The sequence below is a fragment of the Tamandua tetradactyla genome, chromosome 2 (genome assembly GCF_023851605.1).
Source record: "Tamandua tetradactyla isolate mTamTet1 chromosome 2, mTamTet1.pri, whole genome shotgun sequence".
Taxonomy (NCBI): Eukaryota; Metazoa; Chordata; class Mammalia; order Pilosa; family Myrmecophagidae; genus Tamandua; species Tamandua tetradactyla.
The window spans coordinates 116,696,411-116,723,363 of NC_135328.1; the positions used below are offsets into that span (position 1 = coordinate 116,696,411).

Sequence of the window (26,953 nt, forward strand, 5' to 3'; positions counted from 1 at the left end):
CCCTGGGCAACTAAGATACTCATGTAGGTGTTTATGGAAAGGCCCCATTCTCTGAGGAGAATGACCAGTCAAGGTGCTGATTGAGCTTGCACTGTCCTGATTGCTACCATAGCCACCTCAGTCCATGATTATATTGGGCATAGTGACATATTCATCGTTCTAGACTGAGCATAAAGTAGAGGAATCTGTGTTTCTGATGAAAAATTTTTCACTGCATGCCAGATTTAGTACTCTTGATAAAAGCTGACCCATTTCTCTTGCAGTGAGGGATGCCATCCTACCTGGGTGTGGCCCAGGCTTGCTCCTGACAGATTGATAACATTATACTTTTAACTCCTCTCTCAGGGTGGTGCTGAATGCTGTTGACTTTTTCAGCTTATAGTTTTACTAGTACAGTTGTCTGACTCTAGCCACACTATTGTGGCCCCTAAAACTAACCTGTGACATGTTTTTGGCTTTCTGGACCATTTTCAGTCTGACAGTTTTGCATCTCTTATTGCAAAGTCACTTAATAATGGGCTAATGGTTGAGGTATTTGATGGTTCTTCCCTGCTACCTTCTGTATTGTTGATTGTTGGAACAGTACCCAACAATCAACTCAAAAAGATCTCAAACTCTATCTCCCTGACCTACCTCACTTACCTCCAAGATATTTTGGTCAATGAAATGTGTTCCCAGGAAGGGAACTTTCTGGGTAATGATAAGGTCAAAAGGGGTGGTGGGTTTTTAAGCCTATTTTTAAATTTCAGAATCCTACCCTGGGCCTGCTGCTGCTTTCTTTCCCCTAATAGCAATTCTCTGGCCTGGTTGGTATATCCTCTGGGTGGCAGCCCAACCAAAAGGGGGTTTATGAGATTCAAACTTAATTCTGGTTCTGCCACTTGGATTCTCTTGTTGGACTGATAGGGTCCTCAATCTTAAGGATGACTACCTGGTTGAGTACTTTGCTCTCTGAGGCCACCTGTAGTGGACCAGGTGGGAAAAGATGGAGGACATAATGGGTCTCTGAGTTTTAGGGAAAAATGACCTTACCCCTCTTACACCTGACCCTTCTGACAAAGGGTCTGACCAGGATTGGGGGGAAATTGGGGAAAAGGTGAAGTTACAGCCACTGGAAAGGGATACTGATTTTTTTTAGTGGTGGAGGTAGATAAAACATTCCAGCACCTGGGAAAGGAAGAGCTTAGGCCTCAGAAGGCATGGGGGAGAGGAACATTTATGATCTTTTGTCTTTCGAAGTCGTTCCTGGATCCTTTCTTATGAAGGAAAACTCTGGTGCAGCTGTCTTGCACTAGCAAACACTTTAAATTTAACTGACTATTGGGTCTGTCATGCTCTGCCAGGCAGCTCTGATCACAGTTCATTGACATTTCCCTTAACCTTACTAAGTAGTCTATTGAAAACAGCAGGAAACAGCCCAGCTCCTGCATCTCCCATACAAAACATCTGTCAACACCGCTGGATATCTTCCCCATCCCTACTCCTGTAGCCTTCACTGGTCATTCTGTGGGGTGGATGAATGCTCTCCAGCTTGTGGTATGGACAGACAGGACAGTTTGTACTTACTGCATTCAGGCAATTCCTCCATAAAAAAGGACTAGCCTCAAGCATTCAAACACAACCGGAAACTCTAACGCCTACCAGTCAGCTCAGAGGCTGCATTGGAGGCACTGTCAGGTAACCTGGGCCTCTGTATTAATATAGGTCCTGTTTGAGGGACTCCAAAAATTTTAAATAGCATTTTCTTTTTAGGTACACCATATACACTCCCAGGTCTGTACTTTTTATGTTAGAAGCCAGGCATTAACTTCCCTCCCTCTTGAAAACATAGTGGTTATAAGACAGCTCTAAGTGTTTAAAGAAAAACCACCAGTCGATCACATAGGCCTCTGATAACTGCAAAGAACTATCCAAAATGAGGTTATTACTGATTACTGGGAAGGGCTTCTTGGAAGAATAACTAACTTACTATTTGTCAGGATGTCGTGGGCCATTAGCTCTATAAGAATTATCTAATTATAAGAGGTGGAAAAATATTTGTCCTGACTTTAGTCAGAGTGATCAGTGACATCACAGGACCCTGGAAGACATTCAAGTCAGCCTCAACTCACTCCTCAGAATTATTATGCTTGCTATAATTGCTCTAGATTTCTTCCTTGCAGGCCATGGCAAAGTCTGTGCAATTGACAACACATCCTCTCTGTGCCTGGATTAAAGGTTTGGGCCAAGTGGAAAGGTCAAAATGAAACAATACCTCGGAAGTGGCCACAACAGACACTGACGGTTTATGGGATTTGCTCAGCTAAGGAGCAAGGCTGAGATCCAGACTGGGGGTTGACCTCATGCTGCTGCTTGGAGTCCTGTTGATAGTAGCCTTAACTCATCTAAGATAGTAGCTCATTTGCTTAGTTTACACAAGATATTGGCAGAGTCTCCACATAAGGTAAACTCCTAAGATCAGGAAACACATTCCAAACACATCTGTTTTGAATAAATGTATCCACTGAAAATAAATCATTATGCTTGAAGTTTTACACAAAATAAGACCAAGCCCAAGTCAACTTATCAAAATATTTATCTGTAGTCATATGATTCTAAGAGAACCAGTTTTACTGCTTTTGCAAGATAGTCAATGCTTGTCCTAGTGACTATGTTGAAGACTACCAGCAATATTGTTTATAAGAGAAGTCAAAGGAGAACAGTCTTAGAATATTTTTATGCATTTTTATAAGGCCTAAGTAAATTCCAGATTCCTGGAGAGAGATGAATTGAGGAACCGCCATAAATGAAATTAAATGCAAGTTTATAAGGCAATACCATTACATGGGAAAAACCACAGTAAGATTTATCTTTTTTTTTTTTTCAAAGTTTTTATAGTTTTGCTTTGGGATTAGTTTGCTGTTCTTTCTCCAGTTCTTCCAAATGGATAGTTAATTCCTGAATTTTTGCCTTTTCTTCTTTTCTGATATAGGCATTTAGGGCAATAAATTTCCCTCTTAGCACTGCCTTTGCTGTGTCCCATAAGTTTTGATATGTTGTGTTTTCATTTTCATTCGCCTCGAGGTATTTGCTAATTTCTCTAGCAATTTCTTCTTTGACCCACTCATTGTTTAGGAGTGTGTTGTTGAGCCTCCATGTATTTGTGAATTTTCTGGCACTCCGCCTATTATTGATTTCCAACTTCATTCCTTTATGATCCGAGAAAGTGTTGTGTATGATTTCAATCTTTTTAAATTTGTTAAGACTTGCTTTGTGACCCAGCATATGGTCTATCTTTGAGAATGATCCATGAGCACTTAAGAAAAAGGTGTATCCTGCTGTTGTGGGATGTAATGTCCTATAAATGTCTGTTAAGTCTAGCTCATTTATAGTAATATTCAGATTCTCTATTTCTTTATTGATCCTCTGTCTAGATGTTCTGTCCATTGATGAGAGTGGTGAATTGAAGTCTCCAACTATTATGGTATATGAGTCTATTTCCCTTTTCAGTGTTTGCAGTGTATTCCTCACGTATTTTGGGGCTTTCTGGTTCAGTGCGTAAATATTTATGATTGTTATGTCTTCTTGTTTAATTGTTCCTTTTATTAGTATATAGTGTCCTTCTTTGTCTCTTTTAACTGTTTTACATTTGAAGTCTAATTTGTTGGATATTAGTATAGCCACTCCTGCCCTTTTCTGGTTGTTATTTGCATGAAATATCTTTTCCCAACCTTTCACTTTCAACCTATGTTGATCTTTGGGTCTAAGATGTGTTTCCTGTAGACAGCATATAGAAGGATCCTGTTTTTTAATCCATTCTGCCAATCTATGTCTTTTGATTGGGGAATTCAGTCCATTGACATTTAGTGTTATTACTGTTTGGATAATATTTTCCTCTGCCATTTTGCCTTTTGTATTATATATATCATATCTGATTTTCCTTCTTTCTACACTCTTCTCCATACCTCTCTCTTCTGTCTTTTTGTATCTGACTCTAGTGCTCCCTTTAGTATTTCTTGCAGAGCTGGTCTCTTGGTCACAAATTCTCTCAGTGACTTTTTGTCTGAGAATGTTTTAATTTCTCCCTCATTTTTGAAGGACAATTTTGCTGGATATAGGAGTCTTGGTTGGCAGTTTTTCTCTTTTAGTAATTTAAATATATCATCGCACTGTCTTCTAGCTTCCATGGTTTCTGCTGAGAAATCTACACATAGTCTTATTGGGTTTCCCTTGTATGTGATGGATTGTTTTTCCCTTGCTGCTTTCAAGATCCTCTCTTTCTCTTTGACCTCTGACATTCTAACTAGTAAGTGTCTTGGAGAATGCCTATTTGGGTCTAATCTCTTTGGGGTGCGTTGCACTTCTTGGATCTGTAATTTTAGGTCTTTCATAAGAGTTGGGAAATTTTCAGTGATAATTTCTTCCATTAGTTTTTCTCCTCCTTTTCCCTTCTCTTCTCCTTCTGGGACACCCACAACACGTATATTTGTGCGCTTCATATTGTCCTTGAGTTCCCTGATACCCTGTTCAAATTTTTCCATTCTTTTCCCGATAGTTTCTGTTTCTTTTTGGAATTCAGATGTTCCATCCTCCAAATCACTAATTCTATCTTCTGTCTCTTCGAATCTATCATTGTAGGTATCCATTGTTTTTTCCATCTTTTCTACTTTATCCTTCACTTCCATAAGTTCTGTGATTTGTTTTTTCAGTTTTTCTATTTCTTCTTTATGTTCAGCCCATGTCCTCTTCATGTCCTCCCTCAATTTATCGATTTCATTTTTGAAGAGGTTTTCCATTTCTGTTCGTATATTCAGCATTAGTTGTCTCAGCTCTTGTATCTCATTGAACTATTGGTTTGTTCCTTTGGCTGGGCCATATTCTCAATCTTCTGAGTGTGGACAGTTATTTTCTGCTGCTGGCGTCTGGGCATTTAGTCAGATTTCCCTGGGTGTCGGACCCAACAAGGTTGTAAGATTTTTCTGTGAAATCTCTGGGTTCTGTTTTTCTTATCCTGCCCAGTAGGTGGCGCTCGTGGCACACGTTTGTCTCAAGTGTTTGGAATGGATCCCCCCGGTCACCGATCTCCGCGGCCTGGGGATTTCCGATCCAATTCTCTCCGTTGGTTCAGGAGCCGCGTGTGGTGGGGGCGTCAGCCGCTGCGGCTTGAGGGGACCCTGTGGCTGGTCGCCGGCCGCAGCGGGCCCGGGGAATTCGCCACCGGACCAGGAAGTTGCCCGCGGGGGAGGGGCCACCGCGGCTTGGATAGCCCTCTGATCCGAGACTCATAGCCGCGGACTCGAAGCCGCCCGCAAAAGAGGGGCGCTGGCCGCCTCGGCTTGAGAAACTTGCCTCTCCGAGACTCTCAGCCGGCCCGGGAAGGAGGGAGGGAGTAGCTCCGACCGCCGCAGCTGCCGCTGCTCGGGAAATCGCGCACCGCTCAGGGATCTCACCGCAGCCGAGTCTCGCAGTCAGACTAGCCAGTCCAGACTGGGGTACGCTGTGTGTCCATTCCCTGCCGTAGCCCCGGGAGCTGTTCTGCACTGTTTCAGTTCACCTAGTAGTTGCTGCCATTCTAGAGTCCTTGGTTCAATTCTTGGTACACTGCACATGGCCCAAGTACTCCACAAACTATGGGAGCCTCCTCCGTGGGTCCAGTTTTTATAGTTTTATTAATCATCTTGTGAAAAATCTATACAACCATGGGTTAAGTCACTGAAGAACCTTTACTCCTTCTTTTTGCCAGTACCAACATTGGCCTCTGTAGTGCCCTTGACTTTCTTCATTCTGTTCTTCCATTCCTTTCACTGTTTTCTTGAGGTCTTTTTCTTCTCATACAGGACATGTCTGACAAGTCTGTGTTTGGGTTCATTTTTCTTTGCATAGTTGAAGGAATCACAAATCATGCCAAAGCTAGCTGTCTTACCACCACCAAAATGGGTTCTGTATCCAAACACAAAGGTGACATCTGCCGTAGTCTTGTTCATTTTTAGCTAGTTTTATCCCCAAATTTCTGTCTTAGATATTGTTGTCTTTTCATTATGAAGAACATCAAGACCATTTGTTATCGCTGAAGTAGTTGGTTGGTCATGAACTTTCTGGTCCAGATAGTTTTCTATGTCATTCATGATGGTGGGTGATCCTCAAGCACCTAGGGAGGAAAATAGTTATCACCTGTGCTGGCCAATCATATCCACACACACGGAAGATTTCTCTTGAAATTGGCTCTCAGATTTGAAGACACTTTGTAATGAAATTTTTTGATACTTGATAACATTTTCTATTTCACTTTGTGAGGGAGGAAATAAGGAAAGATGTAGGTGATAGAGATGGTCCCTACATCTCTGTACAGCTGTGGTTCTCACCCAGGGGCAACTTTGTTTTCATAGGACATTTGGCAATGTCTGGAGACATTTTTGATAGTAATGATGAGGGCTGAAGAGAGGTTATTACTGGTATCTAATGGGTAGAGGTTAGGGATGCTCTGAAATGTCTTACAATGCACAGGAAAGCCCTTTACCCCTGACAAAAAATTATCTGGCCCAAAATGTCAATAGCGTCAAGGGTGAGAAACCCTGCTATACAGGAAGGTAAAAAACAGTGAGAATGGTGATGGAGAAAAGTTTTGTATCTTCATTGTGGTGATGGTAACATAAATCTATATATGGGGTAAAAAAAAACTGCACAGAACTACACACATACACACACACACACACAAATCAAGGTAGGCTAAAAAATAAGGTAAAAACTGAATAAGGTCTATAGTCTAGATTCCATGTCAATTTCCTGGTTATGATATTGTTAATGGCTATTTAAGATGTCATTGTTGGGGAAAGCTGGTTGACGGGTACTTGGGATTCTGCACAATTTTTGCAACTTCCCATGAGTCTTTAATTATTTTAAACTGTGAAAAAACAAATACAGAGACTGGTCAAAATAAAAACCACAGGTGTGTTCCTCAGACAGACTGACCACATCTTCTTTCCTTATCCTTTGCTTCTGTATGCTATACAGTATCTGGTACACTACCAAAATACTATGGGGTCCTACTTAGCAGCTTCTACTCAAAGTTTGTAGTGGCTGTAAATGTATCTGCACATTCTACCCACCTCTACCTGTCCCCCAGGCCTAAGGCTCATAAACTTTTTGAACATTCAACCCCTTTCCTTTTGATTTTGAACTAGTCTAGAGACTGTAGACTGCTTATAACATGTGGACCATAGTTTGAAACAGCTGCCACTAAGAGAGTTTCTGTTTCTCATTGTGCATATTTCTCACGATGCTCTCCGTCTCAAAGCACCTAACAAAAAGTATTATCCATTCCTTAAGGCCTGGTCTGAGCAGTTTCTTTTAAAATCCTCTCCTGGCTCCTTGACTTTCTCCACCCCTCCAAACCCTCCAAGCAAGGGGTGAATAGTTCCTTCTTTTGAAGTTCTATGTAAAGCAAATATACCCCAAGATATGTATGTACACATGCACGTATGTCTTTATATGCTACTACACTTTCAACATTGGGAGAGACAAAAAGAGTATAAAATATACACCACAACTCTAAATGGGCTTCCTCTTTAGTGGAAAACATGGCCATTCAAAATTTTAGTTCAATAGTGCTCTCATGCCAAGGTATTAGGCTGGGCACTGTGGGGGTATTTATGATGATTAAGACATAATCCCTGTTTTCAAGCACCTTGTCTGAAAAAGAAGATATACACGTAAGTAAGAATAGTACAAGACAGAATGTGATAACATAAAAAAAGGTTGTATGGGATTATTGAGGAATTAGAGAATATTTCTTACCAAAAAAGGTATTAGGGAAAAACTGTTAGAGAAGGCCACATTTCAGTTGAGATTTGATGGATAGGCAAAACAATGGGGCCAAAATGAGGGAGGAAAATTTCTAATTGCAATGAAAATGGCAAGGCCTTGAGGAAGAAAGCACAAAAGATGCTTGGAGATCTTAGGTGACTGGCTTGGTTGAGGACAAAATATGAGGAGCAAGGTCTTCTGGTAACATACTATGCCACAAAGTTTAGACTTTATTCTAAACTTTGGCGAGTTACTGAAGATTTTCAAGGGTGGTGGTGGTGTGTCTTGATAAAAGTTTCTAGAACAATAATATATGGCCCCATTAGAAAATAGCTTTAAGGATTGGGACTTTAGACTGAGGCAGAAGAACGTGTATGTCAGGGTCGGCTCACACTGGCTTGTGAGAACTGATTATTAAAATTTCCAGAATTTTGTGAGCCAGCGGAGCTCAAGTTGGTAGACTGACATTGGCCATGTTGTATTTTCCATAAGGAAACTGGCAAACACTACAAATCAAGGCTTGTTTGTTTCTCAGAGTCAGTTACTAAACATTTTATAATAGACATTTAGTACTAGGACACCACTGCCTATCTTCCCACCCCTAAGGAGGTTACTGCTGTAGTCTAGGCAGAGTTAATGAGGGCCTCATCTAGGCTGGTAGCAGGAGAAGCAATTTAAGATAATAGAAGTAATGCTGCAAGTGATGAATTGCCAAGTGAACTGCAGGCTTAGGTTTTCAAAAAAGGTTTCAGAGAGGAGGTAGTAACAAAGGACAGGTGCAAGGTAGGGGTAGAGACTTGAAGGCATGATAAGAAGTGAAAAAATTATAATGTGCAAATACTTCTAGCAATGATGATAAGCACATTTGACTAGAACACAGTATCTCTGCAGAGTAAAGAGAGTGAAACTTGTAGGCGGAAATAAGATTGTGGAAGGCCTTGAATTCCAAGCTAAGGAGCTGGGACTATATTTGGCAGGCACTGGAGTGCTTACTAAGGATTTTGAATAGGGTAAACATGATGAATGCATATGACCTACACCACTTATTTGACATAGGTACTGCCTTGCGCTGAAATTATGTAAATTCCTAGATACAAGATGAGTGTATTAAAAGTTTCCCAGAAGTTATGCAAGAAATTCTTGTTGAGTGATTACATTTTGTCAAAGAATTCTTCTATCATGTGAAAAATAACATCCTATCAATATACTTGAAGTATGAATATTTGAATGGATTTTTTTTCACAATGGGACAGTGGTATGTCAGGGTCGGCTCACACTGGCTTGTGAGAACTGATTATTAAAATTTCCAGAATTTTGTGAGCCAGCGGAGCTCAAGTTGGTAGACTGACATTGGCCATGTTGTATTTTCCATAAGGAAATTGGCAAACACTACAAATCAAGGCTTGTTTGTTTCTCAGAGTCAGTTACTAAACATTTCATAATAGACATTTAGTACTAGTACACCACTGCCTATCTCCCCACCCATAATAATACTTAAGGGTAGAGACTGCTTCTTATTTGTCTTTGGATATTCAACAGTATTTGAGAGTTTGTACTCAATTCACATTTGTACAATGAATAAAATACGCTCTTACAATTTTTCTCCATATTGACTATTTAATAAACAAAACCCATTTAGAAGAAAATGCTTTAACTAGACATCTACACCAGGAGTCAGCACACTGTTTTTATAAGTAAAGTTTTACTGGAATACAGCCATGCTTATTCATTTACGGTTGCTTTTGTGCTACAACGGCAGAGTTCAGAACTTGAGAAAGAGATCATATGACCCACAAAGCCTAAGATATTTACTATTTGGCCCTTTACAGAAAGAGTTTACCGACACTTGATTATGATAGATAACTATATTGTATTTTCATACAGATAAAATATTACTTCATAAAATGTGCCATATGTCTTAGAATTTTAAGAAATAAATGTGTCAACAATTACGAAGCAATTTCTTAAGTGCAAGGTTAGAAATTTACACACGGTTATTCATTTGGGGCACCAAAAAGGACACCTAATATGTAAGTGGTAAGAGGTAAATTCTTCCTGGAGAATATGACATAGGATGATGAGCAGAAGTTACGAAGATGAAGAAAAGGGGAGTCATTCCAGGCAAAGGAGACAGTCCAGACAAAAGATACAGGCAAGATACAGCAGAGGCAGGAAAAACTAGGCAATGAGGAGCTAATAAAGTTGGGAAGATATTTTGTTTAAATATATGGAAGAAGTTCCAAATGATTCGCTGTCCAATGGTGGAACTTTCTACCTTGAGAAGTCGTGATTAACTCATACCTGGACATAGTTAAGTAGTCATGCGTCTCCTTCTCAGGTCTTGTGTAATTTCTGCACGTAACAACAATGCTGCCAGAAATTTAGCTTTTATCAGATAATGTCTGTACGGCAATTTGTACTTTCAGAACTTCTCTTATAACCAAATGGGCTCCACTATAAAACTATCCTTATGCAACAGTACTTATTCCCATAATAGGACTGCTGGCTCAAGAACAGAAATGCAGGATGTATTTTTTGCATATTTGGGTCACAGAGAGTTTACGATTGTGCAGTACTGATTACTAAAGTTTATGCACTGTATTGTATACTCGTAAATCATCTTTAAGGGTAAATGATGCCATCACTTCAAGTTTAGGGTTTTCAGGAACAAAATTTCCTATTATTTGTACCTAAATTACACTGAAAATTATTTTTGATCTACCATAAAAACCACCGAAAAGTATGAAATGTAACAACTTGCTAGAGAACTATAAAATGAATACCTCAGCTCCGTTAAACTGTCCCAGTTGAGTGGGCATTCCTTGGGCATTCTGTTTTGCCCCAAACATTTTGGGGAATAGTGTTTACGGAGAATTCAGTGCGCTCGTGTAGCACTGTCAGAGCGGGAGCAAAAGTCACTTTGTCAATAGAAGTGGTATGATCCTCTGACCATACCTGGCTGACGTCAAAGCAGGATGCTTTAGGCGTGGAGCCATGACTCCGCTGGATTGCGCAGGTTGCTTACAGGCGTTTACTCCGTTTTTCTTTCGTTATGACGGGGACCTTTCTACTCCCTCCTACAAGGCAATAAGATCACGGAGTTCAAGTCTTCCAGGTATAAAAAAATTTAGCAAATTAAAATAACTACAAATATCTCCTTGCGGGAAACCCGAAGCATATAATAAAAGGCAACATGCGGTGCGGTAAACCAAGGAAACATGAAGTAAGAGAGTGGGAACGCTCCCCGGACTGCCCTCACGCACGCGCACCCGCGGCCGCAACGCCACTGGTCAAGTTCCCTTTCTAGTAACTTCGCAGCCCGTGACGTCATTTTCGTGTGCCCTTACAGCGCCTTTCAGAGCCCGCGTTTTTATTTTTTTGTGAAAGTGAAAAAAAAATGAGCTGACCTAACACATACCACTTTGCTGTTAGTCTTCCACTCCTGACACGTTTATATTTGGGGCCATGGAATGTGAGAAAAAGAGAAAAGCACCTGGAAGTCGCAACAGCGACTGCCCAGAATGACTCGGCGCCGCCGCCAGCTGCGTTTCCCAATGTGCCCCGCGCGGCGTTGGCGTAGGAAGGAGGAGGGACGTAGGGGGAGGGGCGGGGAGGAGGAAGCGGCGGCGGCTGCCGATATCGCTGCGAACTAGCGGCGTCTGAACACACCACAGCTGCTGAGGTGCGTCCCGGGTCTGAGTCGGAGCTCACACAGAGCTCCGTGGTTCCTCGCCCGCTAGGGCGGCTCTGCGCCGGTTGCCTTTGAGGCGGTGGGTTCCGCATTATCCGCTGCTCGGGCCGGTCGGCTGCGGCGTCTCCTGGCTCCACATCGCTCGCCCGCTCCCTCCTTGCTCGCCTGAGTCACAGCCGCCATGGCCGAGAGTGGTGAAAGCGGCGGCCCTCCGGGCTCGCAGGACAACGCCGCTGCGGCGGAAGGCACCGGCACTCCCACGACCGCTGCTTCCCCGGAGCCTAAGATCATGAAAGTCACGGTGAAGACTCCGAAGGAAAAGGAGGAATTCGCCGTGCCCGAAAATAGCTCCGTCCAGCAGGTGAGGGCCGCCTGGGGCTCGGGCCGGAGCAGGAGTGGGGGTGGCGGCAGGACTTGTAGCCTCCGTCGGAGGAGACGGTTTTCGAGGGGCCTGAAGAGAGGGTCGTCCCAGGAAGTGCTCTCGGCCATTCTCCTTGGCTTCATCCCAAACGAGAGCACACCTATGTCCGCGGGTTTGCGCTTTGGGATGCCACAGAGGTTTGTGGCGGGGTCGCGCGGCCTGTTTGTGGGACGCGCGGACGCCGCTTCCCTCGGCGCTTTCCTCCTGCGTCCACAGACCCACAGCCTCCTCCCCTCTCGCTCCCCGCCCCCAGCCGCCTCCCCTCCAGCTCCTCACAAAGGGAAGGGACCCGCCGCCTGGCTTCGAGCGGGGTGGAGGCTGGGCGGAGGCGAGGGTTATAACTCCTGACTCTAGTTTTTTTTCTTGAATTAAAAAAGGGGTGGGGGGGCGCTGGGAGTGCTTTGTGGTTTTTGCTGCCTCCGGGCTTAAGGTAGGTTTGGGTCTGGGTAAGGAGCACGTGCATGTTTGGTTCTGAGATTTGGCTGCTGAAATCTTTCCCACCTTCCAATCTTTTTTTAAAATACTGGCTGTGACGTATAAATTGTTTCCAGCAGCATCTCAATAGTATTAGTCTTAAGGAAAAAAGTGAGTGACTTTCATTCATTGATGAGTTACTGTTTTCTTTTTAGTATATTTATCATGTCTTAGATGCTATTCTGGGATAAGTTTATTTGTTAGCGGCGTTACTCAGATTTTGGCAATTGCGTTGGATAAAAGAAAATAAAATTGAAGTTAATGGGAAATATTGCCAAATTTACTTCTTAAAGTCTGTACAAGAATACAGATTTTGCAGACATTTTAAGAATCGATGAAATTCAAATTGTTTTAGTTCATTGTCGGGTATATCCTCGATATTTTTCTTAATTGAATTCGTCTCTATCTCAGTGTGAACAGTTAATGAAGGAAAACAATTCTTGAGATTTGCCTATAAGCAGCTTCTGGGTGGAAAGTACAGGATTGCACTATTGGTTTATTTCGTTCCATAAAGTGTTGTGGTCTGTGAGGCAAAACAGTGTAGGTAGTAACATCAACTGAGAAACTTTTATCACTATCTGAACCACACTTTTTTTTTAAATCTCACAGTGCTCATATGGGAATTTTCAACAATTTGTACTTTCCAGCACACACAAAAGTTGAAAGAATCATATGTCTGACACCCATATGTCCATCTCTTACAATGAACGTTTTGCTATATTTGTTCTATCACATATCTAAATCATTTATTGGCCCATCTTATTTTTTGGATGCTTTTCCAAGTATGTTGCAAGTATCAGTACATATCCCCCGAAAAAGTACTTCAGCAATGTACATATGATTAACTTGAGTTCTGTATTTTTTACATGTATTTCTTTAACTAAATTTGACATGCAGTTAATCATAAAAGGGCGTTACATTCCATACATTTTGACAGGTGCATACACCTCTGTAATCCAGACTCCTATTAAGATGTAGAACATAATTATTGACCATGAAATTCCTTCCTCCTTTTTCCTGCTCTGTTCACTCTCCCCTTCCATCAACCACTGTTGAGATTTTTTTTCACCGTCGTTTAGTTTTACTTGTTTTAGAACTTGATATAAATATGATCATATGGTATGTACCCTTTGAGATTCATTTTTGTGTTATCAGTGGTTCCTTCTCATTGCTGTTGTTTTCCATTATATGACTATGCTGTAATTTATTTATCCATTTCTAAGTAGAAAAATTCATTTAGGTCAATTTATGATGTGTATGTAAGGATGTTTTTGCTTTTTTTTCGGGGGGGGGGGTGGGTCGGAGCATGGGCAGGCATCTGGACTCAGGGTCTCCGGCATGGCAGGTGAGAATTCTGCCACTGAGCCACGTTGCACTGCCCTGTTTTTAATTTTTGTAATGGTGGAGTTAGAATTCTAAATTCTATGAAGTTTTTTTTTTAACCTCCCTGTAACCAAAGCAAATTTTTAATAAAGTTAAAACCTTTCTAAAGTCACTTTTCTGATGGCAGTTAATTTTTTTTTTTTTTTTTTTACCAAGTGCTTTCTTTTGAAGCAGAAAAATGGTAAAAAGTGAAGTTCACCACTTTGATCCTTAAGAACTTGAAGATGGGTTGAAATAAGTAAGGACTCTTTTAAGGGAAGCATATATATAAGGAAATGTGCAGGTATAAGAAGAGCAGTTTTCAGATGCTCTATTTCTTTTTAAAAAGCTACTTGGAGCGTAAGAGAAGACCTGTAATTTGAAGGTTTTTTAAAAGCATTTTATAGATTTAAACTATTTGTCTAATTAAAAATTGTCATTTAAAAATACCTAAAGACATTAGGAGTCCATTAAAATGTTCAGTAGAAAATTGGGAAATATTTGGTTCTGAAAATTATTTTGTCTTGTCGGGGAGGTGGGTAAGCCAGAGTCTCTCAAAGCTTAATATCGATGTCTTTTGCTTTCTATTGGGCAAATCTTTTCTACAATTTAAAATCTTTCGGTACAGGTTTCTATGTAATGTAAATTTTTAAATATATCATACTAAGGTAATATAAAACTTAGGTAAATTGTAGGAAAGAAGTTGTAAGTTGATAACTTATTTCCTATTTTTCTCTTAGTTTATGTTTGTATAACCAACAAGTAGAAACAGGTTACCTTAATTGTATGTAGTGCCATGTACAGTTGGTATTTAATAAATGTTACTTGTTGAAAATTGATAATAAAGCTTATCGCTTTTTTCGGTATTAAAGTGAAATTTATTTTTCACTGAGCACTCAATCATTGAGTAACTTTTAAATTTCTCTGTAAAGGGACTTTTGAAATATGACTTCCTGAAGTTTAAAATTAAAATATAAAGTGTACCACACATGTTTAAAGGTAGTTTCGTTAATAGGAATTTTCATAATACAAGTAAGCAGATAAATGTAATGGCACAAAGTCCCTGTGTATCAGATTGTTTTTCTGTTAATCATTATTTGCTATTAGAAGCAGCTTTGAGAATTCATAATGTCAACAAACGAAATGGTGTGTGTGTGATGAAAGTTGGTGCAGAGAATGGAGGGGGAGCTTCTGTATAACCTCCAATTAGTATGTTTTTGGACTTTTTAGCCCTCTAGATTATAGTGTAAAGTTTTGAGATACAATTACATGAAATATTGAGGCAAGCTATATTTTAGATATAAAATACAGCCTTAGAAAACCTCTGTCACTTGAAATTCTTGAAAAAATATTACTGTACTTAGACAAAGTATAAGTACTGTATTAAATCTGATTGAACCTTTCTTCCATAAGGGCAGTTACAGTGTCTCACAAACATCATTTAAAGTTAAAATCTGTTTTGTTGATCTAGAAAGAACTTTACTGTCTACTTTGGTATTACCAGTAATATACAGATACTGGGCACTTAATATGTATGTGGCTAGATGGAATTGAATTTAGATGTGCTATAGGTGTAAAATATACTCCACATTTTGTAAACTTGCTATGAATAAAACAATGTGAAATATCTTGAAATATCTTATTAAGTTTTAAATGTGTTATATATTGAAGTGATAATATTTTAGACATATTACATTTAATAAAAAATAATGAACATTAATTTGATCTATTTCTTTTTACTTTTTCAATGTGGCTACTTGAAAGTTTAATATTAAATATGTGACTTGCATTATATCTCTATTGCACGGGCCCTTATCCAGAAGATTGGAATGAATCAGTTGTTGTAAAACATTTAAGGAAAGAGTGTCTGAGATCAGTGTTTTATTTGCTTTACTGTAATACTAGGCTGCTGAGAAATTCTTATTTAGTGATTCTGATTAGCAGATTGCTTGCCAATTTTAAAAAACAGCTTTTTTGAGATATACTCACATAGTATACACTGTACCTGTTTAAAGTATACAATACAGTTTTTTTTTTTTAGTTGTGCAGCCATTGATTTTAGAACATTCTTGTCACTCCGAAAAGAAATATAGTACCCTTTAACAGTTGGCCCCCATTTCTTCCATAGGCATCCTTCACCCAGCAGCCCCAGTCCTAGGCAATTACCAGTCATTTAATTTGTCTCTGTAGTGTTGCCTTTTCTGGACATTTGTTATGAATTGAATAATAGCATTTATTGTCCTTTATGATATCTTCTTTCACTTAGTGTAATGTTTTCAAGGTTCATCCATGTTGTGCCATGTATTAATGCTTCCTTTTTAGTGCTGAATAATATTCCACTATATGGATGTAATCCTGCATTTTATTTTTATATTCATCAGTTGATATTTGGGTGGTTCCCACTTTTTGGCTGTTATGAATAAAGATGCTGTGAACATTCATGTGCAAGATTTTGTGTAGACATATATTTTCACTTCTTGAATGTATACCTAGGAGTGGAAATGCTGGGTTGTATGGGAACTCTATGTTTAACTTTTTTAGGAATTGCTAACCTATTTTTCAAAACAACTGGATCAGTTTACATTCATACCAGCAGTGTATGAGGATTCCAGTATTCCCACATCCTCTCTAACACTCATCATCTGTCTTTTTGGTTATAGCTATCCTAGTGAGTGTGAAATGATATTTCCTTATGATTGCCTGGCCTTTTATCACTTGAGTTGCAGTTCTCTATGTGGTCTCGGGGTCTCCAAGACTCTTTAAAGGGACCATGAGATCAGAACTATTTTCATAATAATTCTGAGATGCCATTTGTGCTTTTGACCCTTAATTCTTTCAGAAGTGAACAGTGCACATTTCTTGGGGCTACCACAGATGTGTGTGCTATTGCAGCAGATTGAATGCAGAAATCCATCTGAAAATCCAGCTGTCTTATTACAAAAGTAAAACAGTTTGCAAAAATGTAAAACAGTTACTGCTCTTCTTACTAGGAAAATAGTTTCTTTTTGTAAGAGTGTTGATTATATTAATATGTAATGGTTTTAAAATTTTTTACCTTGAAATAATTTTAAATTTACTGAATAGTTACAAAAGTAATACAAGCCCAATGCAGAGAACTCCAGCATACCCCACCTTCCTTATCCTCAGATCCCACAATTTTAACATTTTGCCTTCATCTTTCATCTATTTTCTGAACATTTGAGAGCAAGTTGTATACATAATACTTCAATGTAATTTCCTATGAACAAGGTTATTAATTTATGTAATCACCTTATGTGCAGTTAGCAAGTTCAAGAAATTTAACAATTTTTCCTTAGGCTGCAACAGTGTCATTGAGCCATTTCTCCTCCATTCTTAGTTCCCACCAGTATCTGTATTACATTTGTCATTTTGTCTTTCTTTTTTTAATTGTGTAAAGATGTATATAACATAAATCTTCCCATCCCAACCCCTCCCAAGTATACCATTCATTGGAATTAGTCATGGTATTAGGTATCCTCACCACCATAGGCTATTAGAACTTTATCTTCACACCAATCAGAAACCCTATACTCATTTTGCATGAACTCCCCATTACCCCTGCTCCCCATTCCTAGTAACCTGCACTCCTACGTTTTGTCTCTATGAGTTTGCATGTTCTTGAATAATCACTTTTTGGTTACCACGAGCTTAAATCCTAAATCTGTAACAATCTAGTTTGCTTTGATACCATCTTAAATTCAAGAGTAGATGGGCGGGCGATGGTGGCGCGCAGTGGTTCTCGCCTGCCATGCCTGAAACCTGGTTCGATTCCAGTGCCTACCCATATGGAAAAAAAAAAAAGAAAAGAGTAGACACAAACTGTATACCTATACCCCTTTTCCCCTCCACCTTTATGTAGTTCGTGTCACAAATTACGTTTCCATAATGAGTCAAACCACTGATATATCATTACATTTTGTGAATTTGCCTTTTATTAGATCCTATAGCTAAGAAGAAGTGGGTTTACAGACCAAAAATGCAATATTTGTGTTTATATTTACTCATGCTATTATCTTTACCAGAGATCTTTGTTTCCTTGTGTGGCTTCAGTCATCTGTTGGTAGATTTCCCTTCAATTTGGAAAATTCTATTTAGCATTTCTCTTAGGGCAAGCCTAGTGGTGGCAGAGTCTGCAGTTTTTATTATCTGGGAATGTCTTAATTTCACATTTTTGAAAGACTTAGTTTTGTTGGATATAGAATTCTTGTTGGCAGTTTTTTTGTTTTCAGCACTTATCTTTGCACTGCCTTGCCTCTATGGTTTTAGAAGAGAAGTTGGCATTTAATCTTATTCAGGTGCCTTGTATGTGTTTTATTCCTTCTCTTTGTGGCTTTCAGAAATCTTTATCTTTGCCATTCAGCAATTTGCTTATAACATGGTGTGTGTGTATCTTTTTGAATTTATCCTGTTTGGAGTTCATTTTTATATTAGATGTGTTGGATTGTTATTTTTAAATGAATTAACATTTTAAGGATTTCTCAGTTTTAGTTTCTAATACTATAAATATCTATAGATATAACTTACATAAACAAAAGGTTTTGGAGGTTCTCAGTTTGGAAAAGAGTGAAGTTATCCTGAGAACTGCTTTGCTAGTCTAGTGATAGTAGCTTACTGGTTGATATCTCCATTTTTCTGTAATCGTCCCCCATTCTCGCCCCAATTCCTTCTTGGACTAATCTCTGAAAAATGTGAAATCAAGCCATGTCACCTGCTGTAAAACTCTAATGGCTTCCCCACTGATCTTAGAATAATATTAACATGGACTGAGAGGTTTTGCATGATGATAAGCCTTCTGCCTACCTCTCCATTCCCTGCTGATGCATTCCTTCTCTTGCTCACTTGGTTCTTGCCACATTGACTTTTTTTGGGTACATGGCCTGGAATCAACCCAGGTATTCTTCCACATTGCCTTTTTTTTTTATTTTAAATATTTTTACTGAGTAATCTTCACATACATACATTCCATACATGGTATACAATCAAAAGCCACAGTGACTTTTTTTAAAAATATATTTTCTTGAGGTATTTTTCACACATGCATTTCACCCAAAGTATACAATCAGTGGCTCACAATTTCTTCACATAATTGTGTATTCATTACCATGATCATTTTTAGAACGTTTACATCACTGTAGAAAAAGAAATGAAAGGAAAAAAAAATTCAAACATCCCATACACTTTAACCCTCCCTCTCATTGACCACTAGTATTTCAATCTCCCCCCTTTTTTTGCCCCTTATCCCTCCCTATTATTTATTTACTTTTTGCTCTTATTTCTTTACTCATCTGTCCATACCCTGGATAAAGGGAGCATCAGACACAAGGTTTTCACAAACACACTGTCACATTGTAAGTGGTGTATAGTTATACAATTATCTTCAAGAATCAGGGCTACTGGAATACAGTTCAACACTTTCAGGTACTTCCCTCTTCTGTTGTTTTTTTTTTTTAAATTGATGAACTTAATAACAGACATCTCATACATAGTGTACAGTCAGTGGCTCACAATATCATTACATAGTTGTGTATTCATTACCATGACAACTTTTTTGAACATTTGCATCGCTCCAGAAAAAGAAATAAAAAGGAAAAATAGAAAAAGCTCATATATATCATACCCCTTACCCCTCCCTCTCATTGACAACTAGTATTTCCATCTACCCAATTTATTTTAGTAAATAATTTATTTATTTATTGTTCCCCTTTGTTTATTTTTTTACCCATATTTTTTACTCATCTGTCCATACCCTAGATAAAAAGAGCATCAGACACAAGTTTTTCACAGTCACACAGTTACACTGTAAAAATTGTATCCTTATACAGTCATCTTCAAGAAACAAAGCTATTGGAACACAGCTCTACAGTTTCAGGTATTCCCATCTAGCCACTTCAGTACACCATAAACTAAAAATGGATATCTATAATGCATAAGAATAACCTCCAGGATAACCTTTCGACCCTGTTTGAAATCTCTCAGCCACTGACACTTTATTTTTTCTCATTTCTCTCTCCCTGTTTTGGTCAGGAATTTTTCAATCACTTGATGCTGGGTCCCAGCTCATCCTGAGATTTCTGTCCCACATTGCTAGGAGATTTACACCCTGGAAGTCATGTCCATGACAGGGTGAGAACAGTGAGTTCACTTGCTGTGTTGGCTTAGAGCAACAAAATAGGTTCTCTGGGGGTAACTTAGGCCTAATTTTAAGTAGGTTTAGCCTATCTTTTGCAGGAATAAGTTTCATAGAGGGAATCCCAAGATGAGGGCTCGGCCTGATGATTTGGTCGTGCCCAGTCACATTGACTTTTTAGTTCCTTTACCTGTTAGAAATTTTTTCTGCCTCAGAACTTTAGTACAGTTTGTTCTTGCTACCTGAGCTGCCTCCCGTGCTTTCCATTCCTCCTCATCCTCAAATTCAGTGCAAAGGTCAGTTTCTTATGGAAATTGTCCCTGATGTCTGGAGTAGTTTGGGACTCCCTATTTGTTTTCTCAGAGGTCCTTGTTTTTTTGTCATAACATTCATTAGTTTTAAATTTTATATATTTATATGATTATTTGATTACTGCTTTCTGTAAAGATGGGACTGTAGCTGTTAACTGTTGTGTCACCAGAGCTGAGTACTTGGTAATATTTGCTTACAAATGAATCTAGGTAATCATGCATAATAATATGTATTTAACAATAACTACTTATTGTTGAGTCCTTACTGGGTGCCATTAGGCCTTATGTACATATAATTTCATGGCTCTTGCCATCTCATCTTAAACTGCTCTCCCTTTTGCTCAGTCTCCAACCACAACTCTTGACTGCCTCAGGATGTTTATCTTCTCTCTGCTTATGGTTCTTTTACATCTTTTCTTAGCCATTGATCCTCACGTGAAGCACAGAACACAGAAAATGATTTGAATGACTTGCCAGTTTTTCTTCAAGGATGGTACACAACTAACATAGTTTTAATTATATAGGAGAACTGAATTTTTTACATACTGTGTGCGGTGTGCTGGTGAATGTTTATCAACTAGCTTCCCAGGAAGAAAAGCCTTGGCTCATAGTGTTTTCTAATTTCCATGGTGTAAATACTCTCACGATGGTAGATTTCAAGCTATCAACATGAAAATGCCTCGCAGAATTCCTGAAAATTTGATAGTCTGAGCTGGTAGGAGCCATTACTTACAGTAGATTATCTTAGGGCAGGGGTTGGGCAAACTGTGGTGGGCCTTCCATTTATTTATGTGCTAATGGCTGCTTTCGGAATAGACCCGTATGGCACACGCAGTAGAAAATATTTTCTGTCTATCCCTTGTAAAAGGGAAAAATTGCTGACTGTCTTTATGGCATTAGGGCTTTGTGTTCTAGAGCTTGTTAGGCTGTACCTCAAATTCCTCATTGCAAAGTTTAGCAAGGCTTCTAGAACAGTGCTGTCCAATAGAAATATTATGTGTCACATTTGTAATTTAAAAATTTGTTTTTCCCTTCAGACCCTCAAGGGACTTCCCAATATTTTTAAGTATCAACTGACTATAGTCTGAGATATAACCTGTTATTATATTAAGTTATACAGAATTACAAAGCCTCTTTCCTATTCTGGACTCCTGGAGTTTGGGTTGCTACAATGAGCTATCCAGACAGGTCTCATATATACTCTGCCTTTGGTCTCATACAGTAAATGAAAGTCTAGAGTGCATACACTATCGTCTTTTACCCTGTATTCCAATTTACCTTAGACCCAGCCAGATTGGCTTCATTTTCAACTGTAATTGAGGCCTGATTTCTTTTTCAGTTACTTTAACTGTAATTATATATAGCTATGCTAACTTTCAGGGCTGTAGCACTTCATTTCACAGTCTTAGGTGTCACAGAGTTGCTCAGAGTTCCAGGAAATACCAGCTGATACATTATAGCTCAGTGTCTCAGAATTTAGAAATACATTTACAACTTCAGGCTGTGTGACTGCTGTCAGGGCTTACAATGTAGGCCTTAGAAGTATTTTCTGAGAGAGAGACCTTAGCACATTTGTTCTATTGTTTCTGGCTTATTTTACACAACACATTGTCCCCAAGGTTTATTCAGTTTGTTGTGTGTCTTTCGATGTCCTTCTTTTTGTTACCACATCATGTTCCATCATATAAATGTATCACATGATGCATTCTGTTTCTCAGTCATTGGTGAGAAGTGGTGGCTTCTCCATTTACTGGGCATCATGGATAATGTTCAAAAGAAACCATATCTTAGAGTATCCTCACTTGGTTGTACAATCAGTAGCACTTTAAATTTTATACCATTTTCATTGGTCCATAAAAACAAAGAACTGGCAAACATAGTGTCACCAATTGTCAAATCAAAACTACCTTCCCTCTCAATTAGTTGCCCTTGGAACTGTTGATATCTTCCTGTTAACTCTTGGCCATAGCACGCATTTTTAGTTTTTCCCCATACCCCTCTACTGTTGACTCTTTGTCCAGTAATGAACCTTTGAAATAGTTCATGAGAACTTATTTATAATTGTAGGTTTAATTGGTGTAACATGGTACTACTGTACATCCTCTTTAAATCATATTCACCTTCACTATGACAGTGTTACTTATAAACCCACTAATTAGTTATCACTCATTTCTATCTATTTGCTTGCATTGATTCAGCCTCTTTGGGTATCCTTTCCCCATCTCCAGCTTTGGAGTGCCTCTAGGTCTGTGTGATGGTTAGGTTCTGGTATCATCTTGGTCAGGTGATGTGTCCACTTGTCTGGTCCTGAAAGTGCTGGCCTGACTGTTGCTACAAGGATAGTTCATGTCTGGTTGCTAAACCAGAAGGCTAGTTTATTAAATCATCAGTCAGTTGATTGTAGCTGTGGCTGATTACATCTACCATCAACTAAGGGACATCTCCCAACAGGATAATCTAATCAGATAAACTATTAATGAAGAAGAGAGAGCATTTTCACTGTTTTTTTTTCAGCCAGTGAACCTGTCCTGTGGAGTTCATTAAAACCTTCATTAGCCCAGTGTTGGGTTTGTTCATATGAAACTCAACCCCACAAAGATAGGCTAAGCCTACTTAAAATTAGGCCTAAGAGTCACTCCAGGAGAAACTCTTTTGTTGCTCAGATGTGGCCTCTCCTCAGCCAACATGACAAGCAAACTCACTGCCCTCCCCTCTCTACATGGGACATGACTCCGGGGTGTGGCCTCCTTCGCAACGTGGGAGAAATCCTAGAATGAGCTGGGGTTCAGCACCAAGGGATTGAGAAAACCTTCTCCACTGAAAGGGGGAAGAGAGAAATGAGACAAAATAAAGTCAATGGCTGAGAGATTCCAAGTGGAGTTGAGAGGTTATCCTGGAGGTTTTTTTATGCATTAAATAGATATCCCTTGTTAGTCAAGATGTAATGGAGAGGCTGGAGGGAAGTGCCTGAAAATGTAGAGTTATGTTCCAGTAGTCTTTAGCAGTGTGACTGATTGTGAAAACCTTGTGTCTGATGCTTCTTTTATCTACAGTATGGACAGATGATAAAACATATGGATTAAAAATAAATAAATAATAGGGGGAACAAATGTTAAATAAATTTAGTAGATTGAAATATAGTGATCAATAAAAGGGAGGAGTAAGTGGTATGGTATGTATGATTTTTTTCTATTTTCTTTTTATTTCTTATTCTGAATTGATGCAGATGTCTAAGAAATGATCATGATGAATATACAACTGTGATGAAAAAATGTTCAGATTGTATGTTGATTGGTTTTATTAATAAAAATTTAAAAGAAAAAAAGTAGCATACAGTAAAACAAACAAAAAGACCTTCACTGGAACTGCAGCTTGACAGCCTGCCCTGCGTATTTTGGACTCTTCTGTTTCACAGTTGCATAAGACCAACCTTTAAATCTCATATTTACAGATATTTTCTGTTGGTTCTATTTCTTTAAAGAACCCTGACCAATACAGTCTGCTGTATTCTATAATGTAACTTGAGACTACTTTTACCAAAGTCATAATACTGAAATCATACAGTATCTGTTATTTTCTGTCTTTCTTACTTCACTCAGCATTATGTCCTGAAGGTTCATTCACATTGTCATATGCTTTGAGACCTCATTTGGTCTTAACTACTGCACAATATTCCATCATAGGTATTACTGTTTTTTGTTTATCCACTTGTCTGTTGATGGGCACTTGGATTGTTTCTGTAATTTAATAATTGTAAATAGTGCTGCCATGAACATTGGGGTGCATATGTCTGTTCATGTCACTGCTTTCGGCTCTTCTGGGTGTATACCAAGTAGTATTGTATTGCGGGTTATGGGGCATCTCAATATTTAGTTTTCCAAGGAATTGCCAGACTGCTTCCATTGCAGTTGCACCATTATACATTCCCGCCACAAGTGAATAAGTATTCCAATTTCTCCACATCCTCTATTTTTCTGTTTAGTTGTAGCCATTGTTATGATTTTTATATAGGGGGTAAGATAAGGGTCTTTTTTCATTCTTTTAGCTATTGATACCCAATTCTCCCATGCATGTTTATTGAGAAGACTATTCAGTCCAAGTTTACTGGATTTCGGGGCCTTATTGAAGATCAGTTGTCCATAGATTTGGTGGTCTATCTTCGCAATCTTGGTTCAGTTCCACTGGTAAATAACTTCTTTCACCACTGATTTTATAGTAAGCTTTAAAGGCAGGAAGTGTTAGCTCTCACTTTGCTCTCCTTTTTTAGAATATTTTTTGCTATTTAAGGCCTCTTTCCCTTCCAAATAAATTTGATAACTAGCTTATCCAAGTCTTCAAAGTAGGTTGTTGGAATTTTGATTGATATTGCGTTGATTAATTTGGGTAGAATTGACATCAACCTTCTTAAAATCATGAGTGTGGAATGTCTTTTCATCTTTTTTTCTTTTAGCAATGTTATGTAGTTTTCTGTGTACATTTCTAGATATCTGATTCTTTTGGTCACTATAGTGAATGGATTTTTCCTTAATTGTCTCCTCACTGGGTCATTGTGTATTGAGGTATTCCTGATTTTTGTACACTGATCTTGTATCCTGCCACTTGGCTGAATTTGTTTCTTAAACAAATTTAAATTGCTGTAGATTACTCTGGGGTTTCTAAGTAAAGGATCATATCATCTGCACATAATGAAAATTTTACTTCTTCCTTTCCTGTTTGGATACCTTTTATATTTCTTTCTCCTGACTAATCTCTCCAGCTAAGAATTCTTGTACAACGTTGAATAATAATGGTGGCAGTTGGCATCCTTGTCTTGTTACCTATCTTAGGGGGAATGGTTTCATTCTCTCATCATTAAGTATGATGCTGGCTTTGGGTTTTTCGTATATGCCCTTTATAATAATTGAGAAAGTTTCCTTTCATTCCTACCATTTCAAGTGTTTTTATCAGGAAAGGATGCTGAATTTTGTCAGTTTTTTTTTATCATCAGTTGATATGATTGTGTGATTTTTCCCTTTCAGTTTGTTAATGTGCTGTATTACATTGATTTTCTTCTCTTGAACCACCCTTGCATTCTTGGTGTAAACCCCACTTGGTCATGTGATACAGTTCTTATAATGTGTCTTTGGATCCAATTTGCTATTATTTTTTTTGGGAATTTTCACATCTATATTCATTAGGGGGATTGGTTTGTAGTTTTCCTTTCTTGTATTGTCTGTATCAGATTTTTGGTATTAGAGTGATGTTAGCTTTGTAAAATGAATTAGTGTTCCTTTTTCTATTATTTTTTAGAAGGGTTTGGGCAGAATTGGTGTTTGTTCTTTCCTAAATGTTTGATAAAATCCCCTTGTGGAGCCATCTGGTCCTGGGCTTTTCTTTGTGGGAAGATTTCTTTTTTTTTTTTAAATATTCATCATCGTGATCATTTCTTAGATCATCTGCATCAATTCAGAAAAAGGAATAAAAAGAAAACAGAAAAAAATTCATACATATCATACCCCTTACTGTGGGAAGATTTTTGATAACTAATTGTATCTCTTTACTTGTAAATGGTTTTGTGCCCTTCTATTTCTTCTCTAGTCAGTATAGGTAGTTCTTGTATTTTTAGGAATTTTTCCATTTCACCCAAGTTGTCTAGTTCATGGTGTTCTCTTATGATTTTTAAAACTTTCTTCAGGGTCCATGGTAACGATTTGCCTCTCATTTCTGATTTAATTTGCATCTTCTTTTCTTCTTTGTTAGTCTAGGTGTTCATCAATTTTATTGATTTTCTTGGAGAACCAACTTTTTGATTTTGTTGATTCTTTCTGTTGTTTTATTGTTCCCCATTTATTTATTTCTGCTTTAATTTTTGTTATTTCTCTTCTTTTATTTGCTTTGGGATTAGTTTGCTGTTTTTTTCCTCTAAATTCTCCAGGTGAGCATTTAAGCCCTCAAGTGTTGATCATTGTTTTTTTTTTTAATGTAGGCATTTATTGCAGTAAATTTCCCTTTCAGCACTGTCTTGGCCGCATCCCATAAGTTTTAATGTGTTGTAGTCTCATTATCATTCATCTCCAGATATTAACCGATTTCTCTAGCAATTTCTTCTTTGACCCACTGATTATTTAAGAGTGTGTTGTTTAATCTCCATATATTTGTGAAAGCTTTGGTTCTTTGGTGACTATTAATTTCCACTTTCATTCCATTGTGGTCAGAGAAAGTACCTTGGATAATTTCAATCTCATTAAATTTATAAAGACCCAGTTTGTGTCCCAGCATATGATCTATCCTGGAGAATGTTCCATGTGTGCTAGAGAAGAGTGTATATCCTGGTGTTTTGGGGTGTAATAATATATTTATGTCTATTAGGTCTGATTCAGTATCCCATTTTTTAGGTTCTCTGTTTCTTTGTTGATTCTCTGGTTGTTCTATATATATAGTGTAGAGTGATGTATTGAAGTCTCCCACTGTTATTTTTGTAATGTCTGCAGGTCCCTTCAGTTTTGCCAATGTTTGCCTCCTGTACTTTGGATTTCCTTGATTGGGAGCATAAATATTTATGATTGTTATTTCCTCTTGGTGAATTGTCCCTTTTTAATTAGTATGTACTGTCCTTTGTATCTTACGACATCTTTACATTTAAGGTCTATTTTATATGATACTACTGTAGCTACTACTGCTTTCTTTTGGTTACAGCTTGCATAGAACATCTTTTTCCACTTTCCCTGTCAGTCTAATTGTGTCCTTGGGTCTAACATGCATCTCTTGTAAACAGCATATGGCAG

The 26,953-nt window shown here is 38.5% G+C and overlaps 2 protein-coding genes across 6 annotated transcripts in view; one reads left to right on the forward strand and one right to left on the reverse strand.

Moving 5' to 3' along the window:
- The window catches only part of LOC143673720 (uncharacterized), a 55,501-nt gene extending 43,378 nt beyond the window's left edge, over positions 1–12,123 (reverse strand). Inside the window, exons 1-3 of one of the 3 annotated variants that reach the window (XM_077148594.1) lie at positions 11,190–12,123; positions 10,738–10,859; positions 5,231–6,127 (exon numbers count right to left, since the gene is read on the reverse strand). In XM_077148594.1, the coding sequence (XP_077004709.1) occupies positions 10,804–10,859; positions 11,190–11,565 (432 nt within the window). In that variant the 5' untranslated portion in view covers positions 11,566–12,123 and the 3' untranslated portion in view covers positions 5,231–6,127; positions 10,738–10,803. Of the gene's footprint in view, positions 1–5,230; positions 6,128–6,163; positions 10,860–11,189 lie in introns of those variants that run through there. The other 2 variants (XM_077148595.1, XM_077148596.1) reach the window with 2 other exon arrangements.
- The window catches only part of UBQLN1 (ubiquilin 1), a 76,513-nt gene continuing 60,928 nt past the window's right edge, over positions 11,369–26,953 (forward strand). For all 3 annotated transcript variants that reach the window (XM_077148577.1, XM_077148580.1, XM_077148578.1), the window contains exon 1: positions 11,369–11,834. In XM_077148577.1, the coding sequence (XP_077004692.1) occupies positions 11,655–11,834 (180 nt within the window). In that variant the 5' untranslated portion in view covers positions 11,369–11,654. The remainder of the gene's footprint in view (positions 11,835–26,953) is intronic.